The sequence below is a fragment of the Hyaena hyaena genome, unplaced genomic scaffold (genome assembly GCF_003009895.1).
Source record: "Hyaena hyaena isolate Hyena2069 unplaced genomic scaffold, ASM300989v1 scaffold_600, whole genome shotgun sequence".
Taxonomy (NCBI): Eukaryota; Metazoa; Chordata; class Mammalia; order Carnivora; family Hyaenidae; genus Hyaena; species Hyaena hyaena.
In genome coordinates, this window is record NW_024081234.1 from 1,016,998 (window position 1) to 1,035,843 (window position 18,846).

Consider the following 18,846-nt stretch of genomic DNA (forward strand, 5'->3'; position numbering starts at 1 on the left):
TGTGAGGGCAAGGACAGGAGTGACGCAGCCACCGGCCAAGGGGCGCCAGTCACCGGCAAACTGCTGACGCAGGAAAAGGCCACAGACTCCCCCCACGTGGAGGCCTCTGGAGGCAGCGTGGCCCCACCAGCACCGACCCGAAAGAATACACTTCTGGTGCTCGAAGTCCCCTGTCTGGTGGTCCACTACCCAGGAAATAAACAGGAGGGTGCCTCAGGCAGGAGCCCAGCCTGGCCCAGACCCCTGGGGAAAACATGACTGCACGCCCGGGGAATGCGTGTTACTCAGCGATTGCGGCAGCTGATAACTGATACACGCATCCACCAAAAGAATGGGGCAGCATGTGCAGCAACGGGAGGGGAGGGGGGGTTAGGAGGGAAGGCAGATGCAGGGGGTCACGGGAGGGAAAAGGGGGACTTGCAGATTTCTGGCCGCAGGCCAGGGGAGATAACGGTCCCGTGGCCTCCTTACCAGGAGACCTTCAGAGGTGAGCCTGGCGGGAGGGCAGGCAGGGCCCACAGGGAAAAGGGACAGTCGGGGGCTCAGAGACGGGCCCTCGGACTCAGGCAGGGCCCAGGCCTGCAGCGGGCTCGCCGTGCCTGCAGCCGCAGGTTCTGTCCCCTCCCCACACTGGTGCTGCGCGCCTCGACAACGGGCCCTGGAGTAGGGACACCGCCCGCTCTGTGGGGCCCGCGGTGCGCCAGAGGGGGGCGTGCGCAGGCCTGGGGCTCCCGTTTCCAACCCCACGAGCCCAGGTCATCTGAGCAGAGGCCGACTTTGGGGTCCCGTACTCTGCTCTGGGGGTGATGTCCCTGCACATCTGAGGTTTCTCAGCCCATTTCCCAGGGGGAGTTCTGAGGCCCACGGACAGGGCAGCACATGGACGTCACCTCCTCACAAGGAGCCCAGCCTCCCTCTGGCCTCTCCCTTACCCGCAGCGCGTGCTCTGACCGGCCCCGGGTAGGGGGGGTGGTGGTAGGGGATGAGGGGGTGAGCACCCCCAGCTGTGGTCAGACCAGACTTGCTACAGGGCCAGGACGGACATTTTCTCTTTAGGTAACACATCATCAAACTCCAGACAATTGGGAAAACGTGAGGGGGAAACGCCAGGCATCGCCCAATCTTCCGGGGGCAGCCAGGGCTGCACTCTGTTTTTCCCAGCACTTATTTTATTGCAAAAACGAGTCTGTCACAAACACCACTTTGTAGGCAACTCATCTCAGTTACGCAGCAGCGGGCTCTGTGCGGAGAACAAGACCGCACCCTCCGTCCCAGAGGGCCGGGCGGTCCCGGGGAGGTGGCAGTGCTGACCTCTGGCTGGGGGACTCGGACTCCCGCGTGCAGCCCCTGTGGTCTCATCTGTCCCTTTCTGTGTCCAGTCCCCGCAATGTGTCCACACCGTGTGCTCCCATGCAGAGAAGGGCCCAGGATCCCATTCCATTCAGCCACCCGTTCCCGGGCAGACTTGCTGGACGCCGCTCAGGCATCTGTGAATCGTGAGGCCGGGGACATATCTGGGGTTCATGCTGGCTCAGCCTCAAAGCCCAGAATGCCTGGCGCCCAGACGCACTGAGGCGGCACCGCAAGGCTGCTTGCCCACCCACCATAGCACAGCCCGTGAGGGGCACGGGTATCCAGGCCCTGCCCTGGGCGCAGAGCTGCCTCTGCGGGTGTCCAGCACAGCTGAGCCCGCAGGCCGTGGCCACGAAGGCCCCGCACAGCCCACTCCCCGGACGAGCTCAGGGCCTCTGGCTGGGAAAAGCGCTCCTTCCACATCCTCCCATCCGGGGTTTACGTCCAAGTTCCCACAGTCTGGCCTCCAAAGCCTGGGCTTCTAGCAATAAACACTCATCGTGCTCCCAGGTCAGCCGTGCGGACGGCAGTGGCCCTGTGCCCCGTACCGCACGGGCAGGTGGAGGGGACCAACCTGGGCTCAGGGCCAAAGGGAGGCACGGTGGGGACAGGGCCAGGAGAGCGGCAGGCAGGAGAGGTTCCAGCTGAGCCCTGGCAACCAGAAGGAGTGACGTGGCCACGTCTCGGGCTGTAGAGCCGCTCGGGGTCCTCGCGCCTGCGGCTCGGGGTCCTCACGCCTGCTGGGTGCTCGGTCGAGCTGAGGGCCCGCAGGCCCGCTGCCAGAGAGCATGCCACGATCGTCCGCACGGTGGGGCCCGCCTGCCAGGCCCAGGGCGGCGACGCAGGGGCGGACCCTCGGGGCCCATGGCACGCCTCCGGGCCGGGTCACAGCTGGCCACCGCCATCCGGCCCCATCTGCCGGGCCAGCTGCTGTCTGATGACCAGCAGGGGGCTGGCCCTATAGGACGGATTGGCCAGCAGCTCCCGAAACCGGGCCTCTTCTTCCTCCCTGGAAGAATGGAGATCAGAGCAGGTCAGCAAACTGCCCCCCACGCCTCAGGTGTCAGCACCGCCTCCCCTCAGCCACCCCACACCCAGGCACCTCGGGGAGCGGGGAGGGCTGGACACTGGGGTGGGTAGGCCAGGCCCGGGGTGACGGGACAGAGCACCTGGGGCCTACGGGTCACCACGGGGAGGTGGGCAGGGGAGTGGCAGTATGAGGGGTGACACGCACCCACGGGCTTGGGACACCGGCCCCTCCCCCAGGAGAGGGCTCTGGGCCCCCATCCCAGCCACAGACGTGGGGAGCGGAGCCGCCTCACAGAAGAGGGGCCCTGCCCCTCCCTCCAGCCCTGCACAACCAGACCTCCGAGTCCCGCCGCCCGAGACCGGCCCTTCTCTCACAGGGGCGCTGTGGCGGAAGGCGGGATGGGAGATAGGAAGGCTTCCTCCAGGGGGAGGTCCTGAGCCCCTAGAGTCCACGGTGCTGGCCAGTCCTGAGCCCAGCCAGCCCCTCTCAGACGCACCAGGGCCAGCTCGAGTCTGCTGAGCGCCCCTGGGGGACGACACCTCTGCACGGAAACTCGGGACCAGGTCTGCAGCCTCAGGATGGCAGTTCCAGAGGCAGCCTGGGCAGGGCGGAGGCAGGGCGGGAAAGGCCCCACCTCGAGGTGCCCGCCTGGCTGTCCACAGGGAGACCCAACCCACTGGGCCCACTGCCCGAGCAGGTATCTGCTCCCAAGATGCCTGGGATGGCCGGGGGCTTTGGACCCCAAGGGGGACCCCTGAGAGCTGGCAGCGCTGGTCTGGAAACTTCCACTCCCCCTGCTGCCCGCAGAGGGGGGCTCTCCCACCCAGCTAGGAACAGGCTGCCGCACGCCCATGAGAGGAGCTGCGGCCAAGCTGCCCACGACACCCGAGGGAACCAGGCTTGGGGTCACATGGCGGGACGCTGGATAGCACCGGGGGCGGGGCGAGAGGAGACGGGGTGGAGGCGGGGGAGCCCAATCTGGAGGCGGGCCCTACTCACAGCAGCTGCAGCCTCTGCGTGGCGCTCACCCGGCTCACCCTGCTGGGGACACAGAGAGGTCAGCACGGGGCCGCACCCCCCCACCGTGGGGGTCCCCGCAGGACCCAGCACAGCCCACCTCCCTGGGGAGCCGGCACCGAGAGCCATGTCTACACGGCCAGCAGCAGGAAGGGCGAGAAAACCAGAGCTCTGAGCCAACACCTGAATTTAGTCTCCAGACCAGGAGGCCTCATCCTTTATTCATGTTTTCAGATAAAATATGAACGAAAGACCCGTCTCCTGGGCCCAAGTCAGCACCTGCGCCCGCCTCTCCTCACCTGCTTGCTGACTCGGGTGCCCACCCTCAGGCAGGCCTGCCAAGGTGGCCACGTGCGTCCCGACTCCGAGTCCCCCTCAGCCCCAGGCCACAGCGGCTCTGCTCCTCTCGCTGCTCACCGTGTCCACCTGGGCGCCTGCAGGCATCCCAGGCGGTGGGCGCCACCCCCCAGCAACCCCCTCCCCTACCATCTAGAAAATGGTGAAATCCACTGAGGTCTGCACACCCTCCCCGTCAGTGTAGACACATCTGGGAGGCCCCCACCTGGCATGGCGGGAGCCCAGTAAGCAGCTCCTGGGGCGGGGGGGGGGGCAGTGGGTGCCGTGGCCAAGGCCACCAGGACCACACAGCGGTTGGTCTCACCCCTATGTCCGCTGGCCTGGTGGCTCAATTGCATGGGGCCTCCCATCCCGGTTCCTCACAAAGGAAAACACGGCCTTTGTTTGCCTAACACTCGTGCCCAGAGGACCGACTTCTAGAGAAGCTAACTGTCCCCCAATGAGCAGCACGACTGTCGGCGTGCCGGCTCATATCCGGAGCCTGGTGCCGCGCCCAGGCGGACAGAGGCGGGGACACAGCACGTGCAGCTGTGCGCCAACAGCCCAGGGCCCTGGGCTCCCTGCCGCCATCACCATGAAGCTACGTCACGGATGTGGAACAAGCTCCCAGTGTCCCGGTGGGTGCCTGGGGAGCCCTGCATTCAGGTCTGGGTGCCCAGGGCCCCAAGGCCATCCCACACACAACAGCAGTCCCAGACCATCTGCGCCGTCCACTCGCTCTGGGGTGGGGGGGTGGGGGTCGGGTCCTATCCCCAACAGCTCGGCCTCCTCCCTGGCTCCGAGGAAGCCGGCCCCGGGGAAGGCGGGGAAGCTCAACGCTGAAGGGCTGGCCCGCCCTTGGAGGGATGGGGCTGGGGGCTCCTGGGCGGGCACAGCGGGTGGGAAGCGGGTACAGGGACCCAAGGAGATGCTCACAGCCGCCGGGGGTGGGGAGCACACTGTGGTGAGTACCGTCACCTGCACCCTGGGTGGTGCCCTCCTCCCGCCCCCTCGGGAGAGGCGCATAGAACCCTCCTGAGGCCTGACCCCCGCGTCTCCCTTGGCTGATCTCAGCCTTTCGCCATGACAAGCCAGGAACAGGGACCCAACAGCCTTCGGGGAGCTCTGAGCCCCAGGGAATTACTGAGCCTAAGAGTGGTCCTGGGCCCCCTACCGACTTGGAGCCAGAGTTAGGAGTGAGGATGGCCTCAGGGTGCCTGGCTGGCTCAGTCGTGGAGTGTACAAACCTTGATCTTGGGGGTATGGGTTTAAGCCCCAAGATGCACGTGGCGATTAAGAAACAAAAAGAAAGTCTATCAACTGTCCCCATAACTTCACAGGAACACACTGAGGCGTGCACAGCAAGACGGACTGAGGTCCCTGTAGAAAGGTGATTATAGGGAAGGGCAAGAAACGCCTGGGTGAGCCTGAAGCACGTGGGGACCCAGACGGGAAGGACTGGCTCACACACAACACAACGCCTCCCTGATGGGCACATCAGAGGGACCCAGGGGCCACCTGAGGGCGCGCCCAGTGGCCAGAGCAGGATCAGCCCCGGCAAGAGGAAGTCGTATTGGATTCTAGCCGGTGTAAAATAAAAAGACGCGCGCGTCCAGACTGACATCCGTAAATGATCCAGGGGCACCCTGACACGTAAGCTGTATTTACTCTCCTCCGAAGGAGAAGCCCACATTGTCTACACGGCCGCTCCGTCCTTGGGGGGCCGAGCCCACCTCCCCACTCCTCAGGTGTGGGCTCTGCACGGCGACCCCCTTCCACAGGGGACGGTGCGGGGAGGGGAAGGGGTCACGTGGGGGGGCACCCGGCAGACACACCTCCACCAGGTGACCAGGGCCAGCATCAGCGGTGACAGGCCACGCTGACGGCACCCACCCGGGCCGCATGGGAGAGACGGGCACGTCCCCCACCCACCGAGCCGGGACCCCAGTCCAGCCATGAGAAGCCATCAGGCTACTCCCACCGGGGGACACCCCCCAGGTCCCCGACTCGCCCTCCTCAACGCTGCCAGGGCCATGGGGGAAGCTCACAGCCCAGAGGAGACGCAGAGGGACGTGATCAAGGTCACATGGCATCCTGGACGGGGGCCGGGGCAGAAGAAGGACATCAGGGGAAACTGAGGAAACCTGAACGTAAAGTATGGGGTTTATTCCATGACTACTTTAAATGCATCATTTATGTATCAATATTGGCTCCGAGGCACCGGGGAAGAAGCTATAAAGCAGAACGCTGGGTGTGAGGGGCGTGGGAAGTCTCTGCATCTCCTCTTACCGCTACTCGGCAATTCCAAACTGTTTCAAAATAACATCTATTCAAACAAACACACAATTCCCTGGGGCCAAGACACACGTGAGGAGGGACAGTGACCCCAGGCCAGCTGGGGACCTTCCCACACCCAGAGAGCGGGAACAGTCGGCCACAGCGGCCCAGGCGGCTCCCGCCCGGGGCGAGCACGCGCTTCAGGTGAGACAAGTGCACGCAGGGGAAGGGCACGTGCCGGGGAAGAACCGGGGTGGAGTCTGCGGCCCAGGCTGTGGCTGTGACGACCACTCCCGGCTCCGTGCCAGACCAGATGTTCGAGGTGTTTCCACCAGGGGCTGGCCGGGGATCTTCCAGCTCCGCAGCCGAGTGGCCCTGAGCACCGGCCTGACGCCCCCACCCCCAAGCCCCCGAGGGGGAGGGGACGGCAGAGGGACTGGCTTCTCCAAAGTGCACGCAGCAGGCACAGAGCAGGATGGGTGTCCGGGACGGGGTGCCAGGCTGCGTCCCAGGGAGCGCGGCAGTGGGCACACAGGAACGGAGCCCGGCGGCGCCACCGTAAGGACCGCCACGCAGCAGCCCTCCTGGCGACATGGCGCCCGAGGGAGGCCCCACCGCCTGCCGACCCCGCGGCTCAGTCCCGGGAAGCGAGGCTGCTGCACCGACAGCGGGGTCAGGCACCTCTGCGGCCCTGCCTGCCTGCGCCTCCTCCGCCGACTCTTCTCCCGCTCCGGACCCGGCCTGACTCCCAGCCCCGAGGTCCCGAGGCCGCCACACGCGACACTCACCCAGCGGATCGCGGCGGCCGTCCGCAGGCCTCCAGCTCCAGCAGCTCGGGGAGGGCGTCCTTCAGGGGCTGCAGGTCCCCCACCACCACCGTGGCCCTCCGCCTCCGCTCTGCCTTGCGCTTCTGCTCCGCCAGCTTTATGGCCTCGATCTCTGCGGAAGGGGGGACAGGGTGAGCAAGACCAGCAGGGCACGAAGCGCCCTGGGCGCCGGGGCAGGCGGCACCCCGCCACGGAGGCGCACTTCCTAAAGGCAGAGTGACGAGACCGAGCCACAGGCATGGAGGTGCTCCCGTTCTGAAAAGGGACCCTAGCGCGGTGGCCGCTGCGCACGGGGAGCAGGGGCAGGGCGCGCGGCGAGAAGTGGGCAAACGGACGAGGATTTAAACAGCGAGTCACCTAGGTCTCCCGCGCTCCCCAAGTGCCTCCTGGGACCAGGAGGGAGGGTCCCCACGTAGGGGAGTTGGTAGCGTGAGGTCGGAGAAGGCCCCGCGGGAGGAGCTGGCAGAAGCTGCGAGCCCTTGGCTACCTGGGAGAAGCCCCGAGGGAGGCCCCAGAGACAGGAGCCCGGCGCTAGGGCAGCACGCCCACCCAGGCCCCTAGGCTGCCCAGGGCCGGCCCTGAAGAGCCCACCCCGCCTCCTCCAACGTCAGAGACACACAAGCTGCCCCAACCAGGTCCCGGAGGCCCCAGGGGACAAGGACGGCTCCACCTGCAGACCCCGTCGTGCACCGAGCCGCCCTCAATGCCCCGAACTGTAGGGGTTCACGGGAGGCCACGTCAGGGCTCCCCATGCTGCCCAGAGAGGGTACCAAGCGCCTCTTCCCCGAGAGGGGAGCGTCCCAGGACAGCGGGCGGGGACCAAGGGCTCCGGGGGGACCCCTGCACACAGCCTCACACGTGTTGGCCAATCCAAGCTGGAAGCGCTCTAAATGAGTAACACGTGCTATGTAGCTGGAGTGTGTCCGAGGCACCCAAGGACAGCGCATCACAGGGACATCTGTCAGGGCTGCAGGGGTCTGTGTCCACAGAAAGGCCACCATCACAAGAAACTCCACAAGGAGGTGAGAGAATTTACTACGCGGAGCCTCCTGGGGGCTCAGTTTGTTAAGCGTCCAACTGCAGCTCAGGTCATGATCTCATGGTTCGTGGGTTCAAGCCCCGCGTCAGGCTCTGTGCTGACAGCTCAGAGCCTAAAGCTGCTTCCAGTTCTGTGAACGAGGTCTTCAGCTTTCTCCCTGTTCCCTGAACAGTTCTGGAACTTTTCTAAGTGGGACTGAAACATTACCTATCCTCAGATCTAAGTGCCCGTTCATTACAGCCTGGGGGCGCAGGGGGTAAGAAAGGTGAATTTAAGGGGGTGTCAGTTCTGTGCCAATGGGCTCAGCACAGGCACCCCAGGGAGACAGCTCTCGGCGGGGTGACTTCACCACCATCGCCACGGTCCCCACCCAGCCGGCTCTCCCCCGATTCTGCACTGAGCCCCAGAGCCGCTCACGCCTCAGAGCTGGAGATGGGCACAGAGGGAGGGGGGCAGAGGTGCCTGCTTGGAGTGTCCCCCGAGGTCCAGACCCTGCCACACCCTCTTCTGGCACTGAAGGCCCCCTCTTCCCTGCAGGCCAGGTAGGTAGGGGCCTCCCCTCCACTCACAGGCTCCCCCACCATCTTTGTTCCAAGTAAACCCTGTGCTGGGACCTCACAGACCACACACAGCGCTTGTCCCCAGGGGCGATCTCACGGCCAGCCCGCTTGTAAGCAAAGACGGACAAGGAAAGGTCCATTCTACCAACTGTGTGGTCTAGAGCAGCAAGTTCTGAGTGCTTCTGGGGAGAGGGGGGAGCTCCTCCTGCCCCTCCCCCTCCCCCTTGGCTGGGGGCTCTGGAAGGTTCCCGGAGACTAACATGCCTTCATCCTAAATAGTTTAATTTAAAACTAGCCTGATGAGGCGCCTGGGCGGCTCAGTCAGTTGAGCATCTGACTCTTGATTTTGGCTCGGGTCACGACCCCAGGGTCGTGGGACTGAGCTTCGCACTGAGTGTGGGGCCTGCTTGAGATTCTCTCTCTCTGCTCCTCGTGTATATGCTATCTCTCTAAAATATTTTTTTTTTTTACTTGGGGCGCCTGGGTGGCTCAGTCAGTTAAGCATCTGACTAAGGTCTCACGGTTCGTGGGTTTGAGCAATGTGGAGCCTGTCTGGGATTCATTCTCTCTCTCTCCCTGCCCCTTCCCAACCTGTGCTGTCTCTCTCTCTCTCAAAATAAATCAACAAACTTAAATTGTTAAGAAAATGAATAGGAAAGTCACAGTCTGGAAGAAAATCTGCGACACGTGCACTTGACCCAGGGCTGGAGCTCAGGAACAGGAGGCACAGGGCCTCACGAAACCACATGACTGGAGACGCTGTGGAAGCCGGGTGTGGCCTGTGGTAATGAGAGCCAGTACCACAGGCGCGGCTGCCACCCTGCCCTGCCCGGAGACGCAGGCCACTGTGCGCCGGCAGGGGTGTGGTGTGGCCAGTGAGGGTGTAATGGTCCAGCCACTCGGGAGAAACGTCTGGCAGTTGCTTATAAGGCTAAGCATACACTCGCCCCGTGACCCTGCGTCCCATTCCCAACTACTCATCCCAGAGAAGTGCAAACACACTCCACAAAGAGGCCTGTGGAGAATGTTCACCGCCTTTTTCACAGCAGCTAAAAAGAGAAAAAAAGACCAGCTGCCCATCAGTAGGGAAGTGGGTAGCAAACGGCACGTCCAGATAAAGAAATCCTCCTCCGCGACAGAAGGGCGCGGCCACAGCTACGCGCGGCAGAGAGGACGTGCAACACCACGTGAAGCAGAGAAACCCAGACGCGAAGAGTTCATCGAACAAGATTCCACTTGTGCGACGGCCTGAGCAGTACAATCTAGGGAGGTTCGAGAGAGGAGACAGTGGTCACCTGCGGGCAGTCGACAATGGGGGACAAGGGGACTGCGTGGGAAGGCGCGTGGGTCTTAAAGGGACCCCGGTTACACACGTGTGTGCACCGGTGACAAATCCCCGACTGGCGCTTCGTGCCCAACATCACCTCAAAACAAAAATGAAAAACAACCGTCAACAGATGCTGCGCCGCAGCGGAACCGTCCGGGAGAAAACGTCAGACGAAGGCGGCGGACAGACGGACAGTGTGCATGTCAGGTCCAGGTGGGTGGCATCAGATCTCCCGGGACACCCCAGCTCATGAGAGAACACTAACCCCGGCTAGCACGGTCCCCGTTCCTACACACGACTGTAACACACACGAGCTCAGTAACCCAAACCCTGAGAAAGCAAGAACAGTGTGTTCAAACAACAGAAACGAAGAAATTCGGACACGGAAAAGCAGAAGTAGCAGGTGGACACGGCCGGGACGGAGGCTGAAGGCGGGGGTGCAAGCGCAGAGGTGTGGCGAGGAGAGGCCGGCAGCCCTCTGCAGCGAGGGCAGAGAGCTGGTAAGAGCGGACTTTACGGGAAAGTACGCGTGGCCAAGACGGACTCAAGCAGCGAGACAAAGAGAGCAGCCAGCACGGGAAAAACATCTTAAACGTCCTCTAAACGCTGTAGCCCAGACCCGTGCGGCGCCCCGGGGCACCGTCTGCCAGCTTTCCAAACCTAGCCCACGGAGTGTCCGTCTCCATGCCAGGGGCTGTGACAAACAGTATCAATGACTGAAACACTTCCTTAAGAACATCTGCAAAGTGACAAAAAATAATCAGAAACTGACAAGTTTCTCTAGAAAATTTAAAATGTACTTTTTCTTTAAAATCTTCAAGGAGGGCGCCTTAGTGGCTCAATCTGTTGAGCGTCCAACTCTTGATTTTGGCCCAGGTCATGACCCCAGGGTCAGCGGTTCAAGGCCCACTTCAGGATCCGCACTGACAGCACACAGCCTGCTTGGGACTCTCTCTGCCCGTCCCCCGCACGTGTGCGCGCAGCTGTGCTCTCGTTCTCTCTCTCTCTCTCTCTCTCCCGCTCAAAATAAACAAAAAATACCTTCGAGGAAAAAAATAGTTTTAACCGTGAGAAAATATACAGAATGTTACAAGTTATTTTTAAAAGTCAACCAGAATCACACTAAAATGTGAATAAAAAAAATTACACAACAATCCTCACAAGAAACTCTTCACAAAACCATCAGCGAGTTTCCAGCATCATAAGAACCCCGTTTTCCAAAGAAGACTGCAGGGAAGAGGGGCACCGGGCATGGCGCGGCGGCCGGCGGGGGCCTCGGACAGAAGGACTGCGCCATCCCGGCCCAGAGAAGGGTCCGGAGGTCACCGCCAGCAGGAAGGTGACCTCATGGACACGCTGAGCGGTTCTGCAGTGACACACTCATGACAAGCAGGGTCACGTGCGTGCTGACACGCCGACCCCGCGAGGAGCCCAGAGCAGCAGGCATGGGGGGGACGGGGAGGGCGGGGGAGGGGGTCAGGGAGGACGGGGAAAGGGGAGGACAGAGAACAGGGAGGACTTGGAAGTCAGGGAGGTCGGGGGGGACGAGGAGGTCGGGGGGGGACGAGGAGGTCGGGGGGACGAGGACGACGGGGGGGACGAGGAGGTCGGGGCGACGAGGAGGTCGGGGGGGCGGGGGTCAGAGAGGACAGAGCCGGGAGACGAGGGATACACTTACTCTGCAGCCACCTCTCACGCCTCAGCTTCAATTTCTCCTTCTTGGGCAAAATGGCCCGGGTGTCCGCACCTGGGGACAGAGCACAGGGGTGGGTGAGTGGAGCCCTGCACCCGTGCCCCTCAAGGCCCCTGGGCGGGCCTCCCCAGCAAGCCCTCCCGCCCCGACTCCAGGGCGGCCTCCGGAAGGGTCCCAGGGAGGCCACACAGCTCACGAGGAGACGTGCGCTTTCCGGCCGGGCAGAAGCACGGGCCCCACCGGCCACCATTTGCACAGGTGCTGCCCAAAGCCAAGAGGTCTCGGGGGAACTGGGTCTAAGCGAGAGGTGGTCCTGCATCTTATCACCAAATCCACCCGCCAAAGTGATGAAAACCCGCTTCTCTTCACACAGCGCCTCCTCTGGGGGCTGGCTGTCCCCTCCCGTCCCCTCTCCTGCTCCCCCAGCAACGGGCCCGCCCGCTGTCCCACCACATGGTGACGCCTCCCGGCCTGGGCAGCGGGTGGCCTCGCCGTCGTGCCCCATGGGGCCTGCACCTCCCCGTTCTGTGGACTACGGTGGCCCCCAAATGCACGGGCTCAACTCCTAACCCCAGGACCTCAGAGCACACCTGTATTTGAAGACACGTCTTTTAACGAGGTGACTGAGGTAGAAGTAGGGTGGCCCCCGCCCAACGTGACTGGTGACCCCTGAGAGATCAGGACACAGCCGGCACAGGGACGAGAGGACTCAGGGAAGGTGGCCGTCGGTGTGCCCAGGACCAGGGCCCCAGGGGGTGCCCCCCCCCCCCCACGATCCCAACCTCTGCACCACGAGGGAATAAACGCTCGGGATCCGGGCGGCCCGGGTGCGGTGTCTGCTCCGGCCCCCCAGCCACCTGCACGGCCTCCTTCCCGGGAGCAACGCAGAGTGCCGCGCTGCCGCCCCCAGCCAGGCGGGAAGCTCACCTGCCCACGGCCCCGGAGCTGCAGAGCCAGCCGGAGTCACCGGGGCCCACGATGGAAGGGGACAGGGCCGTGACCCTGTTCACTGACTACCTGGACAACCCTGCTGGTGTTCAGGGCACGTCCCTGGCGGGGACCCTACGAACCAGCCCTGTTTCACAGAGCAGAGAACCCGGGCTCAGAGGAACTGCTCACGGGAACTATGAGCGGGGCCAGAAAGCAGCGGCACAGCTGAGCCCACCAGGCCAGCACCCTAGGGACCACCGTCCTGGAGGGTCCCGGAGACACAGGACCGGGACAGCGCTGAAGCCTCACAGAGCCCAGAAGTCACACGCGGCCCTGGCTGCAGGACCCGGGGCTTCCTGGGTCTGGCTTGCTGACCCCAGCGAGGCCCCCTCCTCCGTGCCAGGCGGACGGGACGGGGGCAAGACAGAGGAGCCCCCGCCCTCAAAGGTGCATGAGGGGAGGGGGAGGGGAGGCCAAAGCTGCCGCCACCGGGGCCTGTGCCACGCTGACCAGACACGGGCTCCCAGCTGGACAGAGGCAGCCGCCCGTGTCGGCAGAAGCCCCTGTGGCCCTGAGGATGGGCCTGCTGGCATGTCAGGCGGTGCCGGGACCCCCTCTCCAGCCCTTCCTTCTCCAAGGGCAGGACGTGGGGACCGGGCCGGGGCACGCCCGGGCGGCAGGACACCCACCAGAGGAGGCCCTCTCACCATCCTCCAGTGGACGGGGGGGGGGCAGGGTAACCGGCACGATCTGTACATTTACGACACAAAGCCCGAGAGATCATGGCCACCCTTCCAGAAGTCTCCTGACCAGGGGAAGGGCAGAGCTGCCGTGGGCGTATCGCACCGGAGCCCGGCCGGACCTGGGGGCTGTGGCGAGCACCGCTGCCAGGCTCCAGGGCAGAGCCGAGCCCGCCTCCGGCCCACGTCAGGGCTGCGGCGCGTGGGAACACGGGCCGGGAGGGCGCCGGGCCAGCAGACTCCGAGCGCTGCCGACAGGCTCTCTGCCTCCCCCTGCTCTGAAAAGAGAGCAGCCCCCGGGCCGGCTCCATCGCCTTGGCCTTAACTGGCCTCCCCAGGGCCCCGGCGGTGGGAGCCCAGGGCCTACTCCACTCAGGGCGCGTGTCCCACTCTGTCTCCACCTCACACAGGCTCTGCTGCTGTTAGTACACATCCCGACACAGGCCCGTCTGAAGGAGGAGGCCTGTGAAACCAGACTGTCGTCTCAGGGACGGGCACCAAACCCGTTTTCAAGCCCGAGACTCCGGGGAGGTTCGATCCCTCCCCGAGACTAAGAGCCTGCATGTGGCCTCGCGTCCCAGCTGCCGGACGTGCCGGCGCTGACCTACTTTTCCCTCCACCGCCCGGCCCCTCCCTCCGTCCCCAGGGAGCCGAGGCCCTGTGACTTCCCAGTCACCCTCAGCTCGGAATGGGGGGGGCGAGAGGGGGGACAGAAGGGGCCAACCACCCCAGCCACGCTGCCCCAGCGGAGGCCGCCCTGGAGGGCTTCTCTCGGGAGCGCCCAGATGCTGGCAGGGGAGGGGGACCTGGCTCTGTGCAGCCTTTGTGACGCATCCTCAAACACAGGGGAGGGACACCGTGAAGAAGTGGAGTGCCTCCAGCTGCCCCCCATCCGACCCCAGTCACTTACAGCAAACCTCACCCTCTCCGGCAGCCGCCGTGACCCCTGCGCCCAGGCCTGGGGACTGCTGTCTGCCCACCAGAGTGCCCCCAGGTCCTGAGCCAACGGAAAAACTGTGAAAGGGGACCCCACTGAACACTGGCACCACAGTCCGTGGGGGACACACCCCAGGAGAACGGGCGGAGATGGGTCAGAGGATGTCCAGGGGGACAGAGGTGGCCGGTCCTGTCCACTACCCCGGAAGCCCTCACTCCTCTCCAGTCCGAGCACCAAGCCCCTATCGCGGCCCCACATCGGGACCCCCTGGGCTCAACACAGGACAGGCCACCCGCTTCCCTCTGAGCGAGGACGCCTCTCCCAGGTGGACGGGAATCCCGGTCAGGCCGTGGCCCCAAGGCACTGCCAGGCTGGTTCTACACAGGGACACACCCACAGGGTCCAGCGACCCGGGGCACCACTTCACGCCCCATCTAGGAGCGCCCGCTTCAGATACAGCCCCGGAGCGTCGCCAAGTTCTGCCCTGGCGCACGGTTACCCCCACCCCACCCGTCAGCCTCCTGTGCAGGCGGTGGTTAGACGTGAAGCCCTGCCGACGGCTGCGCCGTTTCACTGAGGGACACGCTGAGGCCCAGAGGCGGAGCCTGCCTTGAACCCCGCGGAGAGCACGATGACACGTGACGTGCCAAGGCCGACGGGCTGAGTGTGCTGTGGGCGCGGGAGGCCCCCATTCTGATGCTCAGGACGAAGTAAGCGGATGGGATCTCCAGTCACCTCCGTGACCCACGACAGCAGAAACACCAGGCTCAGAAAGCAGGGTTGGGCGCCACAGCGCCGGCCTCCCCTCCGTCCAGCAGGGGTTAAAGTACCGCGTGCAAATCTGGGCCCCAGTCTCTTTCAGGGCCACGGTTCTGGGCATGCCTGACCTTCATTCCCCCACCCCCCAGTCAGCCAGCTCCCAGGGGAGTGGGGGGAGGTGTCCAGCTGCCCTGGGGGGGTGGGGGAGGTGTCGAGCTGCCTGGGAGGGGGAGGTGTCCAGTTGCCCGGGGGGGGGGGGGGTCAGCTGCCCTGGGGGGGAGGTGTCCAGCAGCATCTCTGACGTGTGACAAAGGGGCAGCACTGCTCACTGGAGAAGGTGCGGAACGCCAAAGCTCGGGAGGCCTGGCCAGCCCAGGGTGTCTGGGACCCAGCAAACAGCTCATGCTTATCCGAAGGATCGGGGCAACTCTCCAGAACCGAAACACAATACTTACGAACCCCAACCCACTGACCCTGCAGGCACAGGAGGCAGGGTGCCCGACCCACCCACCCACCCCTGGGCCGCCTCCCGGCCCTCAGGTACAGACGCCACAGCTGCAGGCGTCCTGGGGAGGAGGTGCGGGCGCACACGCAGGGAGGGGCTGCTCCGACGGGAAGGGCTGCGGGCAAGACGCGGCTTCCCTGGGCCAGACGTGGGTGTGCGGCGGGAGGAACGCTGCTGCGGTGCACCGGCCTTTGGGGGGCCAAGTACAAAGTAAGCAGAGCTGGGCAAGGGCGCGTGTGGCCGGCCCAGCGGCCCGCCTCTGCCGCAGCCTGCTGTCCGTGTGTGACGTGGGCCCCCAGCGTGGAGTCCAGGGAGGACACGGTTACCGCATGTCACACACTGTCTGTTGTCGCGGAACTGGCAGAAGAGTCAATACAATTAGTTTTCTGTAAATCACGAAGCTGCTTTTGTGGCACCAACAAACGTGTACAAACACTAGGCACGCGGCCGCAGGTGTCAGAACTGCTCCCAAGGGGCCTGGGGACACGAAGCCCGCAGACAAGGCCTCTCAGGACACCGAGGCTCCCGCCACACCTAAGACACAAGTTTGGGGGAGATAAAGTGAGAATCGGTCCCATCCCTCTGGACATCAAAATAAGATCCCAGTGAATTAAATATATAAATAAAATACAAAACCATAAAATACTGCAAAAAACACAAATGAGTCAAAAGACACAAAGAAAACAGCAGCTTAACTACATACAAGCTGAAACCTTCTAGAAGCGAGTTGTGTGAACTCAGAAGGCACGACTGACGGCGGCACCTACACACAACAAGCCGTTTCCTTCCTATGGAAAGAGCTTTTCTGAATCCATAAAAGAGACGAACAGCCTAAAGGAATAACAGTGCAGAAACGGGGTGCGTATGTGGAAGCGTGGCTGATGGAACTCAAGGAAGTGCAGTTTACAAACCGGCCCCCACGGCTCACCCTGCAGGTGAGCAGAGACTGAAGTCAGCGTCGGCCGGCTGGGGCAGGAGCTCCCCAAGGTGGCGTCTCTAGAAGCCCGTTAGGCGACATCTATTGACGTTCGCGGTTTTACAGGCTCCTGTGTCGGGTCCCCAGGCACCCCAGGCAGGGGCACCAATACCCAGGGCCACAGGCAGGGGCTGGGGATGCAGACCGGGGGCCCAGGGGCCATTCAACTCCCAAAACCGTCTACTGGCTTTTTAAACGTCTGTGCACCCGACTCGGCGATGCCACCACTACGTGTCCGTCTACAGACATTTACCAGCAAAAGGATGGCGGACACGACGGCCCTCACACGGCAGGCCCGACGGCCTCACAGAGGAGCAAAGTGCCTGGTGCTGATGGGCAGCCACGCCCAGCACTCAGGGACACGAGGGGCCGGGGCCGGCCACGCCAGAGTCCCCACACGGAGTCTCCATGCTAGCGTGTGACACGCTCCCAACCCACACCCACTAGGGAGGGCAGCGGCATGACCCCTACCCCAGGAAGGCAGCCGTCAGTGGGCGAGCCGTGGGCCCTCCGGGAGAGGGGGGACTGGCCCGCACCAGGTGGCCGGAGACACAGCCACGCACAGAAGGCGTGTGCTCCCCGCAGGGCAGGGCTGGGACGGGAGGCCACCTACAGACGGTGCAGCTGGACTCCCTTCCCTTGGTCTCTCGGTTTACCTCAGGACCCACTGCGCCCATAGGGAGACAGCCTCCAGAAACACGCAGCAAAGATATAAATAAGATGGGGGACAACCTGCCCTAATCAGACACAAAGTCTGGGAAGAAGAGCATCAAGGTTATCAACCAGAGAGGCCACCTCAACATATCTCCAAACACACACCCAGCAAGGCTCACTGCCAAAGCCGCCTTTTTGTTGGTGGAAGACCTGTCCCCAGACGACGCCCCGAACTGTGGCGCACGTCAGGAGGGAGGCTCAACACCCTGAGCACCAAGTGCTTACGTTAAAACGCAGGATAAGCCGGCCGTCCTGCTCTCAGGGCTGAAGACGGATGGGCAAGCGGTGGCTTCGGTTCTGCAGCCGCAGAGGGGCCCGCGCCAGACCCTCGGGCGGGCCCAGGACCGGCACCCGCGGGAAGTGCTCCCGCCGTGCTCCCTCGGAGCAGACCGTCCTGCCGGCACCGGGCCCCCCACCCCAGCACGACCGGGCTCACCTCCTGTCTGCTCCTCCGAGACCCCTCACCCCCACCGAGCTGGCGCATCTGCGTCACCGTCTCCAGGCCGCCAGCAGGCGGCAGCGGGCGGGGGAGCCCTCCAGGTACCGGAGCCAGAGGGACGGCGAGCAGCACCCGAGGCTAACGGCTCATCGCCACGGGCCCCTCCTCCCAGGGAAGGAGGCCCGCAGACAGCACCCCTGCAGCCCAACCTGCGTCAGGCGGCGCCTCCGCCCTGGGACGCTCGGGCCGAAGCCGGTCTCCCTCGGGCAGGGGCTGGAGGAAGGGGGCACCGGGTGAGCTGCCCCGAGGGCCCCCCGAGCACTGTGCACACGGCACGCTCTGGCCTCCCCTCCCAGTGTACCAGGCACCGGCACGGTCCCGCAGCGGGGCAAGGACAGGCCCTGCTCGGGGCTCCTCACCGAGACCACACGTGCCCTCCCCGAAGACGGCCGCTGCAGAGCCCGCACGGCGGGCGGGAAAGTCACGGGCAGACAGGCAAGCGCAGGCCCTGCTCAGGTCCAGCCGTCACCCATTTGTGTGACGTGCCTCCCTCTGAGCGCAGGGACGTGAGGACCCACCAAGCGGGAAGAGGCCAGGAGCCCCTGCCTCAGGCTCCGCTGGGCACCCTGCTGGGGGCCGCGGAAAGCAGCCGACGGGAGCACAGGCGCCAGAAGGGAGGCAGCTGCCGGGCCAGCGGGCACTAAGTGCCGATGGTGCAGGATCCGGTAGAGGGCCGACCGGCCGCCTCGCAGTCGCCCATGACACAAGCGACAGCAGACTAGATGGGAGCTCCCTGCGCAGCAGGAAGGTGCCGAGCACCTGAAACAGCTCCTCACCCCGCACCCAGAGGACCAGGTGTAGAAGCAGCGGCCCACGTGTCCAGCAGCCCCCGACACCGCCGTGCCCCAGGGGGAGCAGCACCCGCTGCGACCGAATGACCCCCACAGCCGTATAACCCCATACGCCCAATCGGGCCCAAAGAGCACTGCTCTAGACGGCACTGTAAAGACAGCGGCCCCTTTGGGAGGAAGGTTCTGGAGTGGGGGGAGAGGAGAGAAGGCTCTCAGGGGCACCCGCGGACCCGCCTGCAACCAGGCCCAACTCTGCCAACGGAAGAGCCCGGGACACAATTCCAGAAACCCCCGTGCCCACGGCAGACGGCCCTGAGGAGCACCGTCCCTCCTCACAGGCCGGCCACATCTAGCCGCTGCCAGGAAGGCCGCCGGTGTGGGCGTCCCGCCAGCCTCACAGGAGGCACCTGGGACGATCCCCAGGCACACGTCCCCCAGGAGGCCTGCCCCGCAAGGCGGGAACCCTGTCCCGACAAAGGGCAGTGCCACAAGCTGGGTCGAGGGGCCCGCTGGCCATTCCTTTTTTTTTTTTTTTT

General features: G+C 64.2%; 1 protein-coding gene across 1 annotated transcript in view; it reads right to left on the reverse strand.

Annotated features, from left to right (window-relative positions):
• Window positions 1–1,081: 1,081 nt before the first annotated feature.
• The window catches only part of FAM207A (family with sequence similarity 207 member A), a 31,010-nt gene continuing 13,245 nt past the window's right edge, over window positions 1,082–18,846 (reverse strand). The window contains 4 exon segments of the mRNA XM_039257091.1: window positions 1,082–2,362; window positions 3,383–3,421; window positions 6,760–6,952; window positions 11,445–11,513. Coding sequence (XP_039113022.1) covers window positions 2,239–2,362; window positions 3,383–3,421; window positions 6,760–6,952; window positions 11,445–11,513 — 425 coding nt within the window. The 3' untranslated portion in view covers window positions 1,082–2,238.